Source organism: Phragmites australis, chromosome 8, assembly GCF_958298935.1.
Source record: "Phragmites australis chromosome 8, lpPhrAust1.1, whole genome shotgun sequence".
NCBI classification, from domain to species: domain Eukaryota; kingdom Viridiplantae; phylum Streptophyta; class Magnoliopsida; order Poales; family Poaceae; genus Phragmites; species Phragmites australis.
The window spans coordinates 31,759,688-31,783,362 of NC_084928.1; the positions used below are offsets into that span (position 1 = coordinate 31,759,688).

The 23,675-nt window shown below is 43.3% G+C and overlaps 2 protein-coding genes across 2 annotated transcripts; both read right to left on the minus strand.

Moving 5' to 3' along the window:
• Positions 1–357: 357 nt before the first annotated feature.
• LOC133927073 (plant UBX domain-containing protein 4-like) lies at positions 358–6,707 on the minus strand. Its single transcript, XM_062373343.1, has 4 exons — positions 6,033–6,707; positions 2,006–2,297; positions 1,054–1,149; positions 358–958 (listed from the first exon to the last, which is right to left on the minus strand). The coding sequence occupies exons 1-4, from the start codon at positions 6,620–6,622 to the stop codon at positions 602–604; spliced, it is 1,335 nt and encodes a 444-aa protein (XP_062229327.1). The 5' UTR covers positions 6,623–6,707; the 3' UTR covers positions 358–601.
• Positions 6,708–8,223: 1,516 nt separating this feature from the next.
• LOC133927074 (uncharacterized) lies at positions 8,224–11,465 on the minus strand. The gene is made up of 3 exons (XM_062373344.1): positions 10,419–11,465; positions 8,930–9,233; positions 8,224–8,833 (listed from the first exon to the last, which is right to left on the minus strand). Exons 1-3 carry the CDS (start codon positions 11,310–11,312, stop codon positions 8,697–8,699), a joined length of 1,335 nt encoding a protein of 444 aa, XP_062229328.1. The 5' UTR covers positions 11,313–11,465; the 3' UTR covers positions 8,224–8,696.
• Positions 11,466–23,675: the final 12,210 nt, after the last annotated feature.

Here is a 23,675-nt window from a genome sequence, read left to right on the forward strand (position 1 = left end):
GTCGATGCAGCTGATACCAACCATGCACTGAAATACAATGGTATCCACTAGCCACTAAAGACAGTCATGGTATAGTGGTATATGATTTGGATACTTCAACAGACAACATTGTGAAACACAGGGACGGGCATGTAGCATTGGAAAAGACCAGAGACCAACAAGATTGAGACTTGAGCTAAAATCAACCCACCATGATAATATACTTGCAAAGTGGACCGGAACGCACGTCGTTTTTTTTGCAAATTGCGATCGTCCGGACATGCAAGCATGAATAAATGACCATCTTGGTGCAACCAACATTGTTCCCAAATGCCGACATTCTACCAACCAGGGAGTTCGATAAGAACAAAAGGACACTTTAACCCACCAAACGTGATGTCGACTGAAGGAGACATGCAAGCCAAAGTAAGTATACACTATAGATGAATTACCCAAATCTCACTGTTTGACACTCTCAATACCTGAAGTGGCTAGGGAACAAGCCATAGAAGGTTGGAAGTGAAATTCAGAAAATAAATTGAGGGAAGAGAAAAGTAAGGAAGGTGCTAGCTTCAGATGGGTAGTGTATTTGATGAAGAGGGTCAACACCTGTTCTGCTAGGCTACACTTTCTGGATGATCACCGAGTTGGCCAAGCCAGCTTCCTCGATAGTCTTGTTCACATCGTCGAGCGGCTTAGGGGGGAACCCGGCCTGCAGTGTGTAGTCACTGGCTTCTGGCCTCGTTGCATCAATGAACGTCCGCACATCATCGATTGTGTGGCTTGTGTTGAAACGCGCAACCAAGCGACTGCCATCTGCAAACCTGATTTGGAGAGAGGTTGATGGCAAAGAATCATCCACTGTGATTGTCCTAGGGGCAGCTACCATACTGGAAGCAGCAGCATTAGTAGTATTATCAGAAGGTGTCCCAAGAGTTCTTCGTTCCCCTTGAAATGGAGCAGCACACTTGACTGGCTCCTGTTATCAAGGCAGCGATGGATATTGTTTGTTGTAAGGTCAAGCACTTGACGAACAATTGAAGCAGTGGAACAGTTTAGGCTAGCGATACTTACGGGGCATTCTTCTTCCTTCCGAACAAGATTCACATTCACCTTGGATTTCCCATCAGCTGGCTTAAGTTCAGTAGGGCATTCAGAATTCTTGATGCTCTAATAAAAAGAAAGGATGATTAATTATTTACATTCTATTCAACAGGAGAATACATAGCACAACTATATGATGAAATAAAAAAACAAACACGCAGTGCAACAAACTAATCACAATCGCGCATGAAAAGTGCTGAGAATAACAAAAGACCAAGGCACCAAGCAAGGAAACAAGTATACAAGATAAAACTAAACGAAAATATTACCAAGATATGTTATAATAGTTGAAGGATACTATCAACCTTTCCTCAGACAGCTTAAAGCTTTTGCGTGAACTTGGCTGGTTTATAAATACAAGCCAAAGTTTTAATTCCATTTTGAAATTAGGTTGAGTGATTTTCCTTCCCTGATTATGTTATCAGATTCAAATGTGAAACAGGACTTCATTAAGAAACAGATTTCTCAAACGGAAACAATATGCTCCCTAGTGGGGAAATCTGAGGCTACTGACTAGTGGAACTTCCACCTTACCTACCAAACATCTCTTGCCGTACATTAAATTAATTAGGGACCCGTCCAAAAATAAGACAGCTGTGAGACATTATGATGGAAACCACCAGAGAAGTAATAATACTTGTTCCAAGTTAAAAAACAGAATATTCTTTCCCTGTGCTCTCATGATTCTCCTCGCTCAGAAATCTATTACAATTAATGCTAACACATTGTAAGCACAAATGCTGGGCTATGTATCCCCCCACCCACCAAAAGGTACCATTCTGGACTGGAAACAAAAAAAGGTTAACATAAGATATACATAAAATTAATGAAAAAGGTGGTATCTAACATAAAATCAAGCATAGCAAAAATAGAGCCAGAAGAGATGTGATACACAAGGGTTACACAAAACAGAATTGTTTACCTCTAAAAAGGATGCATTTGCTGGATCGTCAAAACTTCTGAGTGGACCATCATTTACTGTGAAACCATTGCTCCAGAAGTAGATGTTGTGAACAATGTCTTCTGGTGGCTGTGGTGCATCAGGCTGTGCAGTTCCACCAGACAGAAGTCTGCCAGTCCCAGTAAAGTTCCTTGAACTAGAAGATCGCTGGCGAGCCTCAAATGGGCCTTGCTTAGCTCCCTTCCTCTTAGCTTGCTTGAATATCTCATCCGCCTTGTTTTTACGTTTTGGTTGATCTCTAACAACCATTCCGCTAAACATTGGAAATGAAGTATGAAACAAGTTAAACAAAAAAGTTTAACATAGCAAATAAATGAAAACAAGTATATAAAGGTTGCATAGCATATTAGTGAAACTAATTTGTATACATTTGCATATATTAATAGTCGGAGTTTTAACAATTCGAATGCATGGATCTCATGATGACATATACATTTACTGGTGGAGGGAGTAAAAGAACCATGGCTCGAAAGTCAGCACGTAATGAAACTAGAAGTCTTACATCTACAAAAGGCAGAAGTGGCAAGCTAAGACAAGGTCATGCCAACTTCAATCGTGTCCTTGATGTAAAGACAAATTACTCTTGCAAAAGACAATAATATGCATTTAACTGCTTGTTCCACCATTTCCTGCATGGTTCATGCCTCGATTTTCCTGTAGTTTTGGGCTAGAACACACGCCATGTTTGTAAACACTGAAAAATGGAAGGAAGTTAATAGCACTGCCGCATGAGACCCAGCCTTAGAGTAGATTTAAAATTTTGATATATCACCAAACTTGGAACACAGAGACTGAAAGATATGACTTATGGACATCATCGGACAGGTCAAAATTCTATATTTCTAGTATGAGCCTTTTTTTCTCATGCTAGCCAGAGTTACTGCCACCATCTACTAATAATAGCAGTATGCTCTCTTATCATTTTACGATTTCACTTGTCTAGTCAAGATGCTACCAGTGATACTTATTCACAAGCTGGCCTATGGTAAAAAGTACAAAACATCAGATATACTAGTAGCTAGCTGATGATGATAGAACTCCCTGCTCCATGTATTATTAGGCTACAGCACCCTCCCTCCCTCCCATATGGAGGTGAGCCAAATTCCATTACATGTTACGGGATGAAAGCTACTCCCATACAAACTACGACTACGCAACAGAGCTACTACTATTCCAACTTCCTGTTCAGCAGAGGCATGCACCAAGTAAGCATGCAGTTTAAGGTTACTTGCAGACGCAGTAATAAGTCAGGAATCAGCCAATTTCCAGGACTCAAATGCATAAATTGGATGATTACAAAGCCACCAAGAAACCATCATAACTCAAAACTCAGGTGATCTCTAGTTCATTCGCCTTACTATCATGATGAAGAAAAGAGTCAAATTAAGGTTATAGTTAACCAAGTTCAACCAAAAGATACAAACTAGTTTGAACCTGATAACACACCAGTAACACTTAAAATAAATCAGTAACCAACAAGTTTACCAATTATTGGGGTTCGCCAATTTGACCTGCAATCATCAGTTTCTAGTAGTCATCAAAGTTTCCAGAGGTCTGGCTCTGACCATGGATTCAACAAGCCATTTAAGAGGCACACCTAGGAACTAGGCCCCAGCCGGGATCCCTGACATGCCCTAGCCCACATAATCAGCTATTAGGAGACAGGTGACACCCTGCCACCCATCTAACACGAACACCTAGCACTTTTAGAAAATTGAAGGCAAGCATTCTTAACATCCAAAGTACTATATCATTCTTAACTACATACTATCCTTACTACCAGAATTTCATGAATATATCATGCTAGGAGTCAGTTTGCGGTTGCTTCCCTGTGGCTGTGGTGTGATTATTTTTAAGCTGTTGTAGAAAAGCAGTTTGTGAAAAATCCTATAGTTTGTTTAGGAAATTAAATGAAGTTTACATAACTTATACTCCCTCCGTTTTGCAATGTTTGTCCACACCCACCATTGCGTACATAACAAGGAATACTGAAATCGAGTGAAAAAATGCACTGAGATGACCATGCTACCTCTAATCAATGCAAGGATGAGAGCAAATAACTCACCGCACAATCCCAACACTTATATCCTCAGAAGCTCCAGCGTCGGAGTAAATGCATGCATGCACCCTTGTTTTTGGAGACAAAATTTGAAAGACAATTTTTTAGAGCCAAACATTTGACCAAATTTAATTTTTTGTTTTCCTCCAAATCAAGTTTATAAAAGCAGGCCACCAGCTAGCTAGCCTTATCGTGAGATACTGAGATGGATCTCAACGAAGACCCACCCATGACAACAGTTGAGATTGACCTCAACAAAGACCCACCCATGGCAAGCGAGATTGAAATCGACCAAGACCCTCCCATCACAAGCAACATTGACCTCAATGAAGACCCACCCGTGGCAAATGAAGCAGAGAATGAGTCTGCTGCTGGAGGTAAGCACTTGTAGTCCTTCATCTTTATTTTGCTTAATCAATGCTAAATCATTTCCTTGTTAATGCAATTTGTACCTTCATTTGGAACTGTGATGGCAAAGTGATTTTGGCAGAGGAAAGTGACAACGAAGGCGGCAAACTTGCCAAATGAGGACGTTGGCTTGCCGAGCGGTGACGTCGGTGATGAACAACCAAAGGAGAGAACTCAGCTGGTTGGCATCGAGTAGCCTCGCTGGTTGGCTACATGTATCCATGCATGAGGTAGTTCAACAGGCCATCTGCTGCATGCATGGAGTCCCCCAAAGCACATCGTGCATTTAAGCTTCTTTAGAAACAACAGCTCAATGAGTTTTACTTAAGGGTATAGCAGGAAAATGGACCATAAAACATCCTTGGTTACCGCAATTGACAAACAATTTGAGACAGATACTCCCGAGGCTATGAACAAACATTGCGAAATAGAGGAAGTATTATACAACTGTTGGTCCTTACAATGTGCTGTGTAGATTGACACGCATTAATATCTACATTTGCAACCTAGATTAAAAGAAAAGCAGATAGCCAAACACTAAATAACAAAAAAAAAACAGTTGCACCAAACAAGATTATCATAATCCACCCAAATGCTAAACAGAGCCTAGGACGAACTTATTCTGATTTCAGAAAAAAATACATCAGATATCCAAGAATTTTTTTTGGTCATGCAACAAAATATAAAAGAGGGGAAGTATTATTCATCCACATAAAATGTCAAGACTATATAGCAATTCCATAATAAGAACGGCATTTTAATTATTTCAGAGCTACAGGCTAGAGCTATGAATAATGAAATCGCTATTATGCTATCTAAATTGGGTTCCTATCAAATTTCCCAAATGTTTTAAGAACCTTACCAAATAAATTGATCCTCGCATTTTGTTAGCTAGGGTGAACCAATGCCTTCTGCTTGCTGCATAGCATGGGCTATACAACTTCAAAACATGACATATTTTTAGCATACAGGCTAGATACTCAATTTATAGACCTCTTTTCTCATGATTAAACTTCACAATCAACACCCGACCCTACAGTCCAGTGCCAAGCATAACCCCTAGCACCTTACCATAAGAACATAAACTCTTAACCTATGCAAGGACAAAACATGGTTACATGTATTGGCAATTTATGGTTGATGCCTAATTCTATTAATGCCGAACAACAAATCAGGCGATCTAGAAGAACTATGTCTGACTCTAGCATCACCCAATCTTAAACACCAAAACAACATGAGTGGAACAAAGCGTGATCCCAATTAAAATTCAGCAAAATTGGTAGTAGTCAGTGACACGAAAGGCTCCAGCATTTCAAACACATTTGATGACAGAATCATCTGGCCAGCAGTCCAATGCCCATTCAAACCTACTTCAGCATGCAAATCTAGATCACAGAATATAGCAGAAGCACAAACTAAGTAAGACAACCCAAAACTCTAGAAACGAGTGCCTCTATGATCTAGTTCGACATGAGTCAACTATCCCAAAGCCTTGGCATACAATTAGAGATGAGAGATCACCTCTTCTCGCCGCCGGTGTAGTACTCGGGAGGCGGCGCCCACTCCTCGTCCTCCTCTGAGTCCTCGTCGGACCCCGCGCCTCTCTTGCCGCCACCGAGATCGGAGAGCGTCCTCACATTCCGGCGCCCACTCTCACCACCCGCCCTCCTGCCGCTGCCGCTGCCGCTCCCACCCCGCGCGTCGTGGCTCCTCTTCTGCCTCTTCGCGGGCGTCCTCCTCTCCTCCGCCGTCGCAGCGGCAGCCGCAGCAGCGAGGGCGGCGTCCTCGTCCTCGTCCTCGTCATCATCCCCGATGTAGTCCTCGTCATCACGGTCCACGTCGCCGCCGCCCACGTAGTCCTCGTCCTCAGATTCCGCGTCGTCTCCAGCGGCTGGGGGCGGTGGCGGGGGAGCCGGATCGGCCGCGCCGGCATCGCCATCGCCGTCCGCGGAGTCGTAGAAGGAGTGGACGGCGGACTCGAGGGCCCAGTTGTGGCTCTCGAGGAAGAAGGCGGCCTCCTCGGGGGTCGCGGAGGTCACGGCGCAGAAGGACTCCACCATCGACCGCGCAGCCGCGGCCGGCGGCGCGTGGCCGGCGTCTCCGGTGGCCATCTCGTCTGCGGCGGCCTCGTGAGGCTGGCGGCTGGGGCCGGGATTTGGGGTTTGGCCGTCTGCCCTTTCCTTTTCCTTTTTGCTCCCTTTTTTTCTGCCCTTTTTATTTTGCGTAATGGCGGGGAGGGTGGGCCGCGAGTTGGGCTACTAGAGGGTAACCTCGTAATAGAGGCCCTCTTTATTTCGGCCTTCTCGGTCTGGGCCGTGGGCCCGTGGCGTACGAAATGGCTTGTGCGGAGTAGGAGAAGAGGCTTTACGCCGAATTTTTTTATTTATATATTTCTTAATTCCGGAATTTGTGAAATATGTGTCCGTTTTGAAGGTTTACAAATCTATACGAATGTCACATGTTGAATGAGTGATAAGAACCTGTTACCCATTCAGATAGTTTTTTAAAGGTAGACTAATAGTAATAGCGAGATGTCACGTGGATATGACACCCGATAGGTTCTTATTGCTCATACAACGGGTGATATATATATATTTGCAGATCAGAAAAACATATAAATAAAAAAACCGAACAGGTTTTTTCCCAGAAGGCCCAGATAGTGGGGCTTTGCAGTTCGATAATTTTATTTGAGCTTACAGTTTGATAATATTGGGCTAGGCTTTTCTGTGGGGTCATGGACGTGAACAAAAAAAGTCAGTAGGAACATGCACAAACAGTGACATTGTTGCAAAACTGAGTCTCCCGTGATAAAAATAAAGAATTTGATGGCGGTATTTGGTTCATCTACTATACTCAATTTACAAGTCGGGTGCTTGTGTGCTTCATTTCTAAAAGAAAAAAAAGATGAGACTAACAAATCTGTAATTCATTTCATGACTCCCAAGGATCACAACTCGCCAGAAGAAAAATTTATAAAAAAAACCCCCCAAGAATCTTTACATCGTAAAATTTGCTCTACAACGTGTTGTTGGCTTACAACACATGAGATTATAAACCTGTAATACCAAGCTGCACGCACAATGCAAACTGCAGACTAAGGGCCTTTTTGTGGCCTTGGATTTGGGGGATCAGAGGCAAGCAAACGTGTGAAATATCTATCCGATGGACATATCTACGAGATAGGAGTACTCATTTCAGAAAGGAATGCAGCACCTCGTTTCTCTTGAAGAACTTCTGCAGAAGTCTCCCTAATTTTTCAGTTTTTGCTGTCTCTTGGTGTTCGTCGTTATTGTTATCTCTATCAAGGCCCTGCGGTGACGGGGTTCCACTTCCGAGCCTTGAAAAATGCCGTCCAGATCATATTCATGTAGCAGATCTGATTCATGTTCTTTCTGATTAGCAAATCTACCATTTGACGCATGAACTATTGCTAGAGACTGAACAATAATATGTGTCATGTGACCATTATTGCATGATGTAGCAATTTTACAGCCAGTATAATTTTGGACACAAGTATATTTCTTTGAATGATGGAACCCTTTGATAATTTACATTTTTTAGTATAATTAGGGTTAATCAGCTTTGTATAAGATCTAAATGCAGTAGTTACAGATACACGAAGAACTGAAATGTCAATTATATGTGGGAAAAATGAAATCAGTCAGTAAAAATATTTTACAGGATAAAATATACATCAAAACATTCAAAGGTATTATAAACAATATACACTTCATTCAGCTCAATAAACCATCAGCCACACCATTCAAAAATAGGCTTGTCAAACAATCACAACATTTACATAAACAACTTCTGAAAAACAGTATCTCCAAGGTCAAAAACTAGAGCAGCTTTTCCGAAAAGCTTAGCCCAAACAAATAGGCCCTAAAGCAGCTGCAAACTCGTCCTCCTCGCGGCCCTCTACAAAAACACATTTACAAGGCAGGGCGACGGGCAATCAACTCGCAATTTACACACGTCACACAGATCATCGCTAGCATACATACACGCTCAACAGCACGCCCGTGTCCCGTGCCAGCCGCCCGCACACGAAAAAGGCCTCCGATCCCCTTCCACATGATCAAAAATGCACATATCACATCCCCAAAACGGGCAACCAAAACACGTTTCAACTTCGAAGAACGGCCATCTGGACGTTGCACCTTCTTCCACCGTCGTCGTGTTCCTTCACGAGAAGCCGATCGTCTTTCCGAGCAGCCACAGGAACAGCGTCCACTCGAGCATGAATATGGTGTGCAGGTACGACCGGTCCAGCGTGAACCCGAACACGGTGATCCCGGCTCTGTTGTTCTCCAGGTAGGTCACTGCAAATGAACCCAAAACCGCCAACGATTAGTCTCGGGGATGCCAAGAGTAGCTCAGGGAGGCTCGTGAAGGAGAGCTAATGGCAGGTTCATTACCTAGTGCCTGCCTCTTTTGGAAGGAGATGACGTGCGCGTTCGGCAGCATGATCTTGGTGTTCTCCAGCAGGTCCTCGTCCCCGGTTTCCTCGCTGGACTCGGCGCCGCTGTCGCTCGCGGGGTCTTGTTCGATCATGGAGTTGTGGATGGACCCCGGCTCCGCTTCCTCGTCCGGGACGGGCTCGATGGTGCAGCAGGCGTGCCACTTGGTGGTGTGGCCGGTGAGCGCCTGCGCCTGGTGAGTAATCTTGGCGGCGCTGCTCAGGATTATGATGAGCCCGGACATGAGCACGAGTGAACATAGCTGAAAAGAATGTGAATATACATCAGAATCTCTCCATTCGAGACAAAGAAAGAGATAGTGCTAGAACTTTGAAATGTTCTTCTTTTTTCTTCAAAAAAAGGGAACTTCGAATCAGGATTTGAAATTGTTGTTGAAATACGCAAGCATGCGTGTGAGTACCAGGAGCAAGCACACTCTGACTTCCATATTTGAAATTGTTGTTGAATGTGCAAGCATGCGAGTACCAGGAATCCCACTCTTTGACTATGGCATATTGAAAATGCCTCTAAGTAGTCTTTAAGCTATGTAATAACACACATCTTTCTTTTGAGATAAATTGACATTCCTCTCTAAAGTCTAAATGACGACCTATTGGTGGCACCAAAGTACAGTACAGTAATGCAAAATAGCTGAAGTCAAATTACAACAGGAGCTTCTAAGTTATGGTCATCGGTAGTCTGGTAGCTCAGCCTGAGTAGCTGATTATCTTCTCTATCAATGAAATAGGCACAATCTCGTCCTTGTTCGCTAAAAAAAGCATGAGTAGCTGTTAGAGCATATGCCATTGCAAGATCTGAAACTAAACGAACTTCGAATGCACGGTTCCAGTTCCCTTCCTATTTTGCTTGTGATGTCAATTAGGCCCTACTATCATTGTCCTTATTTGTTCCTTCGCAGAGTGGTTTGCCAGTTCGCCTCCAGAAATGAAGGAATAGGTGTGCAAGACGACATCTTTTCAGAATTAAGATCCAGCACCAAATAGATATCCAGCCTAGTATATCACATCACACCTCAGCTTTGCTGTTTCTAACACCACACTATCATTACCTAACTAGCTAGGTCTCACTCAACACAATCACTGAGAACTTCCTCTGCTTTACAGCAGTCTCTCCATCAACCAAGGTATACCGATCCTCCTGCCCAATTCAGCGTTCAAACCACATGTCTCGATTTGCTTAGGCCCAATTCAAAGAACCCCTCACGTAGGCAACCCATCAGTCAGCTCAATGATTCTATATTGTCCCAATTGCGCTTAATTAAACGTAACACACCAGCAATCATTGGTATCGTCTAAATTAAGAAAAGGGAGATGCTGCGTAAAGTTTTCTCCTGATCAGGGTTTGCCTGGTCTAATTGTGCTTGATTGGACAAAGAACATCAAGAATTGACCAAGAATTCGAGCAATTAAGCAGTCGTAAAACTCACCGCGAGCTCTCCGGTGTTGAGGAGGTCGTCGACGGAGTCGCGGCGGGTGGTGAGGAGCACGGAGGCGAACTGGCTGGCGGTGGCGATGAGCAGGGCCGCGACGATGAACTTGCGGAAGCGGTGGCTTATGACCTTGAGCTGCTTGCGGATGTCGAGGTGCTCCCTGAGCACGCGCTCGACCCCGGTCCGCCCCTCCTCGACCTCGACGAGCAGCGAGCCAGCGAAGTCCTCGAGCCTGAGGCTCTGGAGGTGGCAGATGAGGCGGAAGAGGACGCAGGTGAGGAGGTAGATGGCGGTGCGGTACATCCAGGAGGCCATCTCGAGGGAGCAGGCGAGCACGTCGCTGAGGACGTCGTTGGCGAAGAAGGGGACGCTGTCGGCGGAGGTGGCGTACCACCAGACCTTGTAGGCGGCCTCGGCGGCGAAGCAGGGCGCGACGAGGGAGGCGAGGAGGCGGAAGGAGAAGGCGAGGCGGGCCGTGTAGTTGAGCCTGACGCGGTCGCTCTTGGTGCGGAGCTTGTCGAGGTAGAGCAGGCGGCGGAGCCCGATGCGGCGGAAGGAGGAGGAGAGGCAGAGGAACCCGGCCGCCGAGGCGGCCGAGAGCGAGAGCTGCACGACCACCGAGAAGGGCCGGCGCGTGTCGCGGAAGACGAGGAGGAAGTGGGCCGCGGCAGGGACGATCACGGCGAGGACGAGGAAGAGCAGCCACGACAGCGCGGCCTGGCCCGGGCCGGAGTGGTCCATGCACACCCACCGCAGGCAGGAGCGGAACCACTGCAGCTCGTCGTCCGTCCGCGACGCGCACCGCTCCAGCACCGCTGCCGCGCGGCCCCCGCGCTTCAGCGCCGCCGGCAGCAGCTGCTCTGCGGCGGACGCGCTCGACCGCCGCCCCATAAGATGAACCAACCGATCGATCACTCTTCGCTTCGCGCGAGCGCGCGTCCTCCTCCTCTGTGCTCTCCCTTGCTTGGGGGCGCGCGGCGTGGCGTGGCGTGGCGCGACTCGGGTGGTGGTGGCGTTGTCCAAGCGGAATCCGAGAGGGAGAGAGACCGGGGGGGTTATATAAAGGTGGGCCGGCTGGGAATGGGGTTGCGTGCGTTTGGCCCTGGGTTTGTGTGCTGTCGGAAAATGCAATTTTGCATGTATAACATATTTCGGTTGTGTATTCTATCATTTAATACTCATCTATTTATTAATTTTATTATCTATCTTATAATTTTCTCATCTAAGTAAGAATCTCAACGAAAATAAATAATCTTAATAAGTTATACGTTTTTTTCATATTATATATTATCTTGTGATCTTGCACATGCATAGACCGGCACAAGAGGTAGCAGCCGTTTTGGTTGCTTTCAAATCTGAGTGCACAATTTAACATATTTAGATATAGATGTTGCAAAATATTTAGATCCAGATGGTGCACATGATGTGAACTTGAATGGCTAATATTTGATATTTTATTTTTTTCTACTGCACCAGTGCACTCGGTGAGCTAACGGAGCTTCGGCCCCTATTGTCAAGATAACCTGGGGCAGAGGCAGCAGCCGTTTTCAGACCCGGCATGCGTCTCCGGGCATCTGCCAAATTGCTAACGCTGGCACACGCTATGTAGGAATTATTGTAGCCAAGTGTTGAAGACGCGCGGCGACGTAAGGGTCTCGCTCGTCGTGACGCGCCACGCCGGGCCGGGCCGGGCGGATCGACGGCATCCCGGACAGGGCGGACGGCACCCCTCTTTGCTTCTCTTATCACACGCGTTTCAGTCTCCCCCGGCGTGTCGCCGCTCAGACGTTGCCGTGGCAAAAGGGCCTCCGTCTGGTTCGCCGGTCCAGCTGCGGAAAAGGACAGCGCCCGTCGGCCGTCGCCAGCGCAGCGCGGGATTTTTTGCAGGCTACTGCTGGAACCAAGCTGATTTTCCCCCTCCTGCGGTGACGTGTTCTTGAACCATTCGGCGTGGGCCTGGCCGAGTTGTGTTTCGACCATTCGAAGAGCTTTTGGCCATGCGGGCACACCAAGGAGCGAAATGATAGGTTATACTCGGATCAGGACTCGGCAGGGGGAGTATGATAACTTGGTGCAATTATGGACCTCCTCTTGTTTTCAGGAACATCAAGAATACTTTGATACACTTCTTACATTTTAGACGTTTGAATCTCAAATGAGATTTCAAGTGCCTGTGAATACGGGCGCCAGCGAGATTCTTAGTGAGGGTTTAATTCGGAGGGAAAGATTCTTTGTCGTCAATTTTAGAGGAAGTCCTAGGAAGGTAGGTTAGCTAGGCGGAGGGGGCAGGGCAGCGATGGATGGCTAGTGGGGTGGGTGCGTGAATCGATCAGGTTAGCGTGGTGAGAGTGACAGGCATGGATCCAATGGCGGGAATATCGGCAGAGACAGCCGGGAGCAGGAGTGCGGTGAGCAAGGCAGGATGGGCACATGATGAGCGGGGTGGGAGGTTGAAGACGGCCATGACAGCTCACAACTATCGCTGATTTTTTTTGCAAAAAAAGACGCATGAAGAATATTTTGAATGGGTGGACAGGGGTCAATGTTACTCGTTCAGAGAAAAAAAAAAGAAAAGGAGAAACTGGTAGACCATTTGATTCATGGCGCGATCTCCTCTGCAACCTACGTATGCAATTCTTTTTTTTTTTTTGGGAGGAAATAGCTCAAGCGGCGATAGCTTCTAGTCACATGAACCAATCATTCGCAACAAGGAGAACAAAACCACCCCGGCTGACGGTGCGGCGGCGAACACGGGCAGCCCCCGTGACCACCAGCAAAAATCACGATGAGCCATCGTGCCATCCAGCCAGGCTCCCCTCGCGCTCGGAAACCCGCTCCCGTTTCTTCGATTCACACAACTGACGGCGCAGATCCTACTCGGTTTATCCCGGCACTCATCAGAAACCGGTCGCAGTACAAGGTTCTGGACCCGGCGCGACGCGTCGCGGGCTCGCGGCCGATCGATCCAGGCAGCGGCGTGCCCGATTCTTTAGGTGTTGACCAATCCAATCGGTCGGTGCCCTGACGCCTCAGGTTCTCAAGTCCGAGCTCCGAAGCCGACGGTTCAGGAAGGGGCAAGGAACCGGTGCTCAGTCACACATGGTCCCCAAGTAAAGAAAAGGGAAAAGCATGTTCTTTGCTTCCGTTTTGCTTCTGTGTCGTGTCGTGTCGTGTTGTTCCATTCCAGTTCCATTGACTGATGAAAACATGGGAGCCAGGTCAGGTCAGGTCAGATCAGGTGTTTTTTATCCCTCTTTGCTTCTCTTATCAGACACGTACATGGCCCGATATAGTTTATTGGTAGTGTACTTATCAGCACCGAAAACATTATCGATGATAAACTCGATTTATCGGGTGTACCGTGGCCCTGTAAGAAAAAGATCATATTTATCGATATTTTATTTAAATTTTATTTGAATTCTATTTAAATTTATTTGTATTTTATCATTTATATCTAATATTTCAGATAAATTGTGTTTACCGGTGACATTATCGGTAATGTTTTCCTTGCTTATTAGACGACCTTTTTTCTATCGGTATCAGAAGTTGACGCCACTTCATTTTCCCCACTGGAACTGCATCAAGAAACTGTCAGAACGGCCCTTTTCTTTCAAGGGAAGAGTGGCCAGAACTGTTGTCAAGGGCAAGGGACTGGGACTCCATCACTAATTGCGATACTATTAATCGAATCAGCTTGGTTAAACTAGTTAGCTGGAGCACTATTGGGGGAAGAAAAATATGAGGCCAATTCAGAGCACTATTCAAAACCCTTTCCCTGTCCCTTTGGGCTGCCAGATACCACGCATAGCTCTCTCTGGGGGCAAAGAGGGAGAGCCACATGTGGACATCTGGCTCAGTTTGAGCCAGAATTGTAGGCAGCTCTTGGTGGCACAAAAAGGAGGAAACGAATAGGTAAACCTGAAAGGGGTCCAGCTGCTGTTTCTAACTGGAGAAAAGAAATGGACTGGGGGCACTTCTATTTTTTCGGTTTTTCTGAATATAGAAAAATTCCTCGCAAAAAAAAAGAATATAGAAAATCAATTTCTTTGATGTCATCAGAATTTATGAAAAGGAATACCCTTATAGAGGAAGGCGATTATCAGTAAGCAATCCCCTCATGTTAATAAGTCGTCGGTACATCAGATGGCAAGCAAAAGCCTCTCCATAATATCAGACCGTCAAATATCTCAAGTGGCTTAAAAAAAAATCTCAGGTCCCATCAAGCTTGATGGCAACAGTGACCGCTTCCAGCTCAGCGGCAGCCGCAAGAAATCAGGGAAGAAAACACTGACGATTCTTCGTTCATGAAGCTGTCCAGCAAAAGTTCTGGTCGGCAGTTCAGAGTTCAGAAAGACAACTGGACACCTGGATCTTCCTGGCAATTGTGGCGGCTGTAGCGCCAAATTCAGATACTACTTCCTCCTCTGCTCTTTCCGAATTCTGATGAGAACATCACTGATGGAGTAATAGGATTTTTCTCGCTTGGTTCACTATGAACCGGAACAGCTCAGACAAAGGAAAAAAGGGAAAAGAAACTGTGGGCCTGAGCGACACGAAGCTACTGTGTATCGGGCAGGGCTGGGCTCTAAATTTTAGGAACAATATGCAAATTATTTCAAATCCGGTCTGGTGTGACAGTGCATGGTATGGTCACATACAGCAATGTTGTCCCTATGAATTATCTGCATTATAAATATGAGGAAAGATAGATTGATATAACAATCAAGAAGATTCTACAGCCTTTTTTTCCTTAGAAAATAAGACATATTTAAGTTTAATTTAATTTATAAATAATTCATAAGTAGAAACTGATAAACTAATATGATTATACTACCAAAGCATAATCTAGATATATATATAAAAGCACAATATATGACTAGATCTACTATACTTAAAATTAAGAATCATAGAAAATAAAATACAAGTAACATGGTTTTTACGTACTGGTCTTGCGTCGTGGAGGTTGCTGAAGATGCTGGTTGCATTGTGTTGACGGTACAATCCATCCTGCTGATGATACCCCGAATTTATTGACGATGATAGTGGGCAACTTCTAAGCAACTAGTAAGACGAGTCGTGGTGAAGAACTTGAGCAGTCGCGCGAAACGCTTTCAAAAAACTTATTCGCCCTTTCCTGATGCAAGATCTCAAGAGCGAGAGTTTTAGAGACCTGCTCTTCCATTCGCCGATGCACGCTAACGCCGAGATAGAATAGACTACAACGGCAGCACAATCGAGAGAGAAATAGGCAAAATCCTAATTCTTATATAGACTCATGTAATGAGAGAGTTCCTAATTTTAGGACTATTCTCAATTATCAGTTTATTTTGTACATGTACCTAATGAGATGGGGCTCTTACATATATGGAGAGAAAACCCTCACCTCTACCTCTATTAGCAACATAATACTAATAGAGGATAAGCCTCAACATAGGTCACATCTCCATAATATAGGCCTTTGAGATTTATTAGGAATTATTACATGGGTCGGTCCTAATAATTCTAACAATTCCTCATCAGATCTTAAAGTCCCATAGAGAATTACCAGTTTCCTCTGTTGTTTGATATACCAGTGTTTCAATGGAGACTGTTAAGTTGAATATCCACCTAGAATATCAAGCTACACTCATTCACAACTTGAACAATGGACTATATATTAAATTACAAGTTTTGTGCAAACAAGTTTCACTTAAAGTCAAAACTGATATTGGCTACCAGTAGTCTACCCCGTGGGTGGAGCATATAAGTCATACTCCATGGTCTCTTCATGAGTTTACTAGAGATCGCCTAAATCTTATAGACTGTGACCAACAATCAGACTCATATATGTGTTCTTTCAAGAATGCACTGTAGGTCAACATCTTTGCTACTTAAAGCCAACATAACACATTAAGACAATAGTCAACCTGCTTTATAGATCTCTGCAAGTATTGCATTTTCACTCGAGTAAGTCAAACAACAAAGGTACTCTCCTCCAGTTAGACCAATAACTTGTTCTTCCTAGATCATAATTCACGGGTTCTTCGATCACATAGGTTGGGTTACCACTATAGTATAACTCACATGAGTCTCATACCAATCTCTTTCGATGCATTATCTATCACACTCCGTGATAGTCCCTTTGTAAAGGGATCTGCCAGGTTCTTAGCTGTTTGGATATAATCCAAGGTTATCACTCTGGAGTTTCTCAATTTTCTGACAGACTTCAATCGTCTCTTTACGTGGCTTGAGGACTTGTCATTATCCTTAGAACTGTTTACTTTGATAATAACCGTCTGATTATCATAGTTCATAGCATTATCCTTAGAACTGTTTACTTTGATAATAACCGTCTGATTATCATAGTTCATAAGGATAGCTGGTACCAGTTTCTCAACCACAGGTAAGTCCATCAACAACTCACGCAATCATTTTGTCTCAACAGTGGCTATGTCTAATGCAGCGAGTTCTGCTTCCATAGTTGACCTCGTCAAGATGGTATGTTTGTAAGACTTCAATGACACAGCAACACCACCTAGAGTGAATACATATCCACTTACGATGTAAATCTCATCAGCATCAGATATTCAATTTGAATCACTATAACCCTCCAGGTAGATATTCATAGCCATCAGCCATAGAGTGATATTGACTTGCCATCTCTTAAAGTGCACACCAGAAAACTTGTCTGACCTCAGTACATCGACAAAACCAGCCACTGATAAACCTAAGTGCCTACAATAAGGTTTTTGGATTATTGGAAAATAAGATACATTTAGGTTTAATTAATCCATAAATAATTCATAAGCATAAACTAATAAACTAATATGATCATATTATCAGGGCATAATCTAGATATGTGTACAAAAGCACAACATATGACTAGATCTACTATACTCAAAATTAAAAATAGCAGAAAATAAAGTATGAGTAACATGATTTTTACGTACTGGTCCTGCGTTGTGGAGGTTGGAGGTTGCTGAAGATGCTGGTTGTACTGTGTTGACGGTATGATCGATTCTGCTGATGACGCGTCGAATTTGTTAACGATGACAATGGGCAGCGCCCAAGTGACTAGGAAGATGAATCGTGGTGAAGAACTTGAGCAGTCGCGTGGAGCGCTTTCTAAAAACCTTATTCGCCCTCTCTCGGTGCAAGATCTCAAGAGCAAGGGTTTTGGAGACCTGCTCTCCATTTGTCGGTGCACGTCGATATCGGGATGGAATAGACTACAACGGTAGCACAATCGAGAGAGAAAGAGGTAAAACCCTAATTCTTATATAGACTCACGTAATGAGATAGTTCCCAATTTTTAAGCTACTCTCAATTAGCAGTCTATGTTGTACGTGTACCTAATGAGGTGAATGTCCTTGCATATATATAGGGAGAAATCGCCCCACCTCTACCTTCATTAGCAATATGATACTAATAGTGGATGAGCCTTAATATGGGTCACCTCTTCACAGTATAGACCTTTAAGATTTATTAGAAATTATTACATGGACCCATCCCAATAATTCTAACAATTTCTGCAAGGAAGCAATGAATTTAGAAGACTAACATTTTAAAGAAGTGAGGTTCTAACTAGTTCTAGAACTCATTTCCTTCATGCCACTGGGGAGTAAGTAGGATTTGGGCTCATATCTTAGTGGCAAAAAGGGAAACAAGGTTCAAACCCAATGATAAAAAGGAAAATTTCCCAGCCTAAAAAAAATAGTGCAATAAGCCATGCGAGTAATAGAATGATAGTTACTTTAAGGGTATGCATTATTTAGATCTTCAATATTGCTAATCCACATAAACTACTGTTGTATATGAGTTGTAGAGTAACCTGTGATTGAAGTTTTTAGTGATGCTCTCTGCACAAGAAAAGTACTTAATTGCACTAATGCATGTACAACAGCTAGAGAAAGCAAAGATAAAAAACATGCATTGTCTCAAACCGGGAGCTGGTTTTATCACATCGAAGACATCAGCAAGCTGGAGTTCACCAACTGCGGCGGCAAGAGTAAGCTAGCGTTCTGGAGAGGGATGCCCTGGTGCATCATAGTCCACATGTCATTAGGGGACTTAGCTTCAATTTTGTTCGTCACACTGAGGTCCAAATAATAGGGCTATTAACTTCAACAGAGAATGTTGGTTGATGCTCATTGGATTTTCGACCTCTTGACTACTGGGCAACATAACACATTGTGGGAGCGATCAAGTCATTTGGGAGGCTTCTTGTTTGGGAACGCGTGGACACATGCCTAGACCGTGTCATAATCAAAGTTAGAGTCACTAAGCCGCAGGATGTTCCTAAATTCATTATTATCACAGAAGGGGATGGCTTTCAAAGCTATTCCTAAACTGTGTAGTGCGAGATCATCCAGCAGAATCTTCTTGGTGCTCTGTGTCAGGATGAAGATGTACCTCCAGATAATGATTATGATCACCAACACCAAGCTCATGGTTGGCAAGGGCCTGCTCACAATGATCAAGATCTTGTGCCTTAGATAGGCCTTCAGTGGGACCTGAATTTAGCCCCTGAGCACCTTGCGTAGATTGCTTTCCAACCTGAAGGTGGCCATAACAACCACCACGACATAAACATGCAGGACTTACCTGTAGAAAACCAAGGAGATTTTCTTGCCCCTATTGTGCAAGATATGCAGGCTGTTCAAGGGGGGAACGATGAAGAAGGTGGGCTGAGCCTCTCCCTATCCTTAGCATCAGCTGCTTCAGTCTCTTCAGGTGAATTAGTGAACAATTTCTTGGATATCCCAGACCTTAATTCATATATTGGTCTAGCTCTTGAGGTTCAAAACCAAGCTCCACAAGTCCAGCAAGACCCAATTGCCTTTCTCCCAGAGGATATTTAACTCAATGAGCTCATAGTGGTTGAACACATTCCTGAAGTGCTTGAACAGTAGAACCAGCATCAATTAAAGGACAAAGTAAACCTTAACCTCCATGTGGGAGTAATGCAGCATGAGGGAGGACTAACAACAGATCTAGTTTTTGAAACTTTTCATAACAGTGTCAGCTCTGCTTAGACTCCAATGATGTGTCTTGGAAATAATTCCTCCTGAGGCAGCCTATTTCCCCCCATGGGGTCAACATCCCCATCTGTAAGTATTCCTTTGGGCTAGGCCTCTTTCCTCGTTGTTGTCCTATCCTCACTAATGTACTTTGAATAGGCAAGAAATCTCCTTTCCTCATATGCTTGGCATTCATTCAATCAGTTCTCTAATCCTAATAATTCTGTCCAACTAATGATCTCAAATTCTTATCTCCATATTGAGGAATTATCTTGTTGTGAACAGGTCAGTAAAGGTAAGTCTGATGACCCTGTTAGCCCTCCTCTTTCAAGCAAGGACTTCAATGAAGATCATGCAGTTTAGGGCACTCAAAATGAAAGCGAAATTCTACTAGTCACTGCACTCCTCTTGTTGAAACAAAAGTCAGGCGAAGCAATAGAATCAAAACCCAAAATGAAGGTTTCAAAAGGGAGGCATGTCATGACAAGAACTGCTTGGCCTACTTTGTCAAGCCGCCAAACCTCTCACCAAGAGTCATCAGAAGCCTGGGTGAGACCTTCTGCGAAGTTGCCCCCTTAAAATCTTATATATGCCAACCTCCTCAAGAAAAAGCTGACAGCTAAACCGGTGGAAGTAGGTAGACCCTCCTCATCAGGAGCTTCAAAGTCTTCTCCTCCAAGAGGAGCCATGAAGGCTACAATTTCTAAAAAGAAACAGGAAGATGACAAGCATAAGACTAAGAAGAATGATGAAAAGGTCCAGAGCTAAAATTCTAAGAAGTGAAGCTATAGTTTTAGTTTGCTTTCTTTTTGACATCTTATGGATGGGAACTTTTGGATCTTTTGTAATTCTTATTGGATGGTGGATAAAGCTTCTGTTATATATGTGTTGATCTCTACCAATTATAATCAATCGTCCTCTTCCCAATCTCCCTTTTCAAGTAATACCTATGCTGATGGTGGTTTTAATTTTAGCACTTCCTCACAATATTTTTTAACCCCTTGTTATCCAAGAGGGTAGATCAATCTCCCCAACCTGTCTCATAATGAATCATAATCCCAGAAATAGCATAAGAGACTAGAAAGTCCTTTGTTGGAACGTTAGGGGTATCAATTCGGAGGGAAAGTGGAATGCAGTCATGAGCAAAATATGTGAGACCAGTTGTGATGACATCTGTCTTCAGGAAACTAAAAGACATAATTTTGATCTTGCCTATATTAGAAACTTTTACCCGAATGTGTTTGATTGCTTTGAATATCGGCCATCTAATGGTGCTTTTGGTGGTCTGATCACAATTTGGAAAAATTCTCACTTCCTAGGTCATTTGTCTTTCAACAATAATTTTTCTCTCCCGATGGATTTTACCTTGGTTCACTCTGGGTCTCATTGGACTCTCACAAACATTTAAGGTCCCTGTATGACTAAAGGAAAGGTGCTCTTCCTTGACTGGTTTAGAAATGTTGAAATATTAGAGGATGAAGATTGGCTGATACTCGGGGATTTCAACTTTTCTCGATCACCGGCTGATAGGAATAGGCCAGGAGGTAATGTGGGTGATATGATCAACTTTAACAATGCCATCAATCACCTTAGACTTGTTGAGCTTCCTTTGAAAGGTCAATCTTTCACTTGGTCCAATAATCAATAAGCCCTTCTTCTTGTAAGGTTGGACTATTTTTTCACTTCCAATTCTTGAACCTCCAGGTATCCAGGTACGATGGTCACTCATCTGTCAAGAGAAGCTTTTGATCATTTGCCTTGCTTGGTTAGCATTAATACTGACATTCTTAAAGCTATGATCTTTAGGTTTGGGAATTATTGGATAGAGCATGATGAATTCATGCAAATTGTTTACCATGGCCGGTCAATTCCCACTCATCTAACTGATAATGCCAATGTCATTGTGGCAAAGTTTAAAAACCCGAGAAGGGTGTTATGGCATTGGCAAAAAATCTTTCCGGTTTGGCTAGCACAATATCAAACACTAAAATGTTATCCTTCTGCTGGACATTTTTGAGGAATTCAAAGATTTCATTATTTATGAATGGAATTTCAGGGAGATTTTGCAGCAACACTTCATTCACCTTCTGACTCAGCAAAACAATTATTGGAACTAGAGAGGGACTATAAAGTGGGTTAAATTTAGAGATGAGTGAACTAAATTTTTTCATGCCAATGCTACCATTTAGTACAGAAGAAATCCCATTTCCTATTTGATGGATGCAATAGGTGTAAGCTGCACTTCCTATGAAGAAAAAACAAAGTTTCTTTGGGAGGTCTACCAAGAAAGATTGGGGACTTCTGAATACAAACATATGCACTTTGTTCTGGCTAGCCTTATTACCCCAAATGCTAATTTAGATTGGATTGAGCAAACCTTCACAAAGGAGGAAATTGACGATATTGTGGCTAATCTCACCTCTAATAAATCTCTTGGCCCAAATGGCTTCAATGGGGATTTTTTGAAAAAATGCTGGTATTTTATTGTTCCAGATTTCTATTCTCTTTGCAACTCTTTCTATAATGGCATCATCAATACCCAGAATATTAATGGATCTTATATCACTCTTGTTCCTAAAAAAGACAGCCCCACTCATGCTGGTGACTTTAGGTTCATTTCTTTGCTAAACTCCACAATCAAGATGATAACAAAAATCTTGGCTAACAAATTTAGCAGGTAATCCTTAAACTTGTTCATCAAAATTAGTATGGTTTTATCAAAATAAGGTTAGTTCAAGACCGTCTTGCTTGGTCCTTTGAATATCCGCACCTCTGTCTCAAATGCAGAAAAGTGATTGTTCTTCTGAAGCTTGACTTTGAAAAATCTTTTGATATGATTGAACACCAAGTTATTTTGGATATCTTGTACCTGAAAAATACTTTCACCGTAGAGGGGGGGCGGTCAGGCAAGAAGATCCCCTTTCACCCTTACTTTTTTGACTAGTTGCTGACCTCCTTCAAAGTATCATTAACAAAGCCAAAGACTTGAGGCTCCTTCACCTCCCTATCCAAGATGGTGTTAATCAAGATTTTCCTGTGGTGTAATATGCTGATGACACCTTACTTGTTCTACCAGCTTGCCTAAGACAACTCTTTGTCCTCAAAGCTTTACTCAATACTTTTGCTGTTTCAACTGGTCTTAGAGTCAATTACAACAAGTATGTTATGGCGCTCATCAATGTTTCAGATGAAAAGATGGAACTTCTTTAAAAAAAACTTTTAACTGTTAGAAAGGCTCTCCCCCTTTCACTTACCTGAGACTACCTTTAGGCCTCTCTAAACCAAAGTTTGAGCAGTATTTGCCTTTAATTAGAAGGGTAGAGAGGAAGCTTGTTAGAACATATGTTTTTCTTTCCATGGCAGGTAGACGGGAATGGTAAATTATGTCATTTCCTCCCTCCCAACTTTTTTCATGTGCACTCTCAAAATTCCAGCTTCTGTCATCAAACAAATTGATAAATACCGAAGACATTGCCTATGGAGAGGATCTTATATAAATGCAAAGAAGCCACCTCTAGCTGCTTGGAAAATAGTTTGTAAACCTAAGCAGGAAGGTGGGCTTGGGGTAATCAATCTAAGAACTCATAACGAAGCTCTTCTCCTTAAGAATCTTTTCAAGTTCTACAACAAGAAGGACCTGTCTTGGATTCACTTGATTTGGAAAAACTATTATCCTTCGGGTACTCTGCTTGCAGATGTCAAAAAAGGCTCCTTTTGGTGGAAATTTACAGTTAAGTTGGTTGACATTTATAAAGAAATAGCAACTGCTCATGTGGGGAATGGCAGCACCATCCTCCTATGGGATGATCTTTAGACAGGTTCCATTCTTCAACATTCCTTCCCTAAATTGTACTCTTTTATACAAAAATAAAATAAAAGACTAACTCTTCAAGATGCTTCTCACATGGATAATCTTTATCATGCTTTTAATTTGCCTCTTTCTACTGAGGCTTTTGAGCAATTTCAGGTTTTTCAACAGCACATTGATGATTCTTCTGTTGGTTTAAATGATGACATATGGACATATATTTGGGGAAACTCTATGTTTTCAGCTAGCAAGGTATATAAAGTTTTGATTGGTCACTGTGAGGAGCGGTGCCGTCCTAAGAGTGGGGGGGGGTGAATTAGGACACTTCAAAACCTAAACCAAATTGGCCCCCAAAACTTCACAAGATAAACATATCTCAATTTCTATCTAAATATGCTCTAAGTTTATCTAGTGTGTCTACTCTACCGTTTAAGAGGATTGCAACAT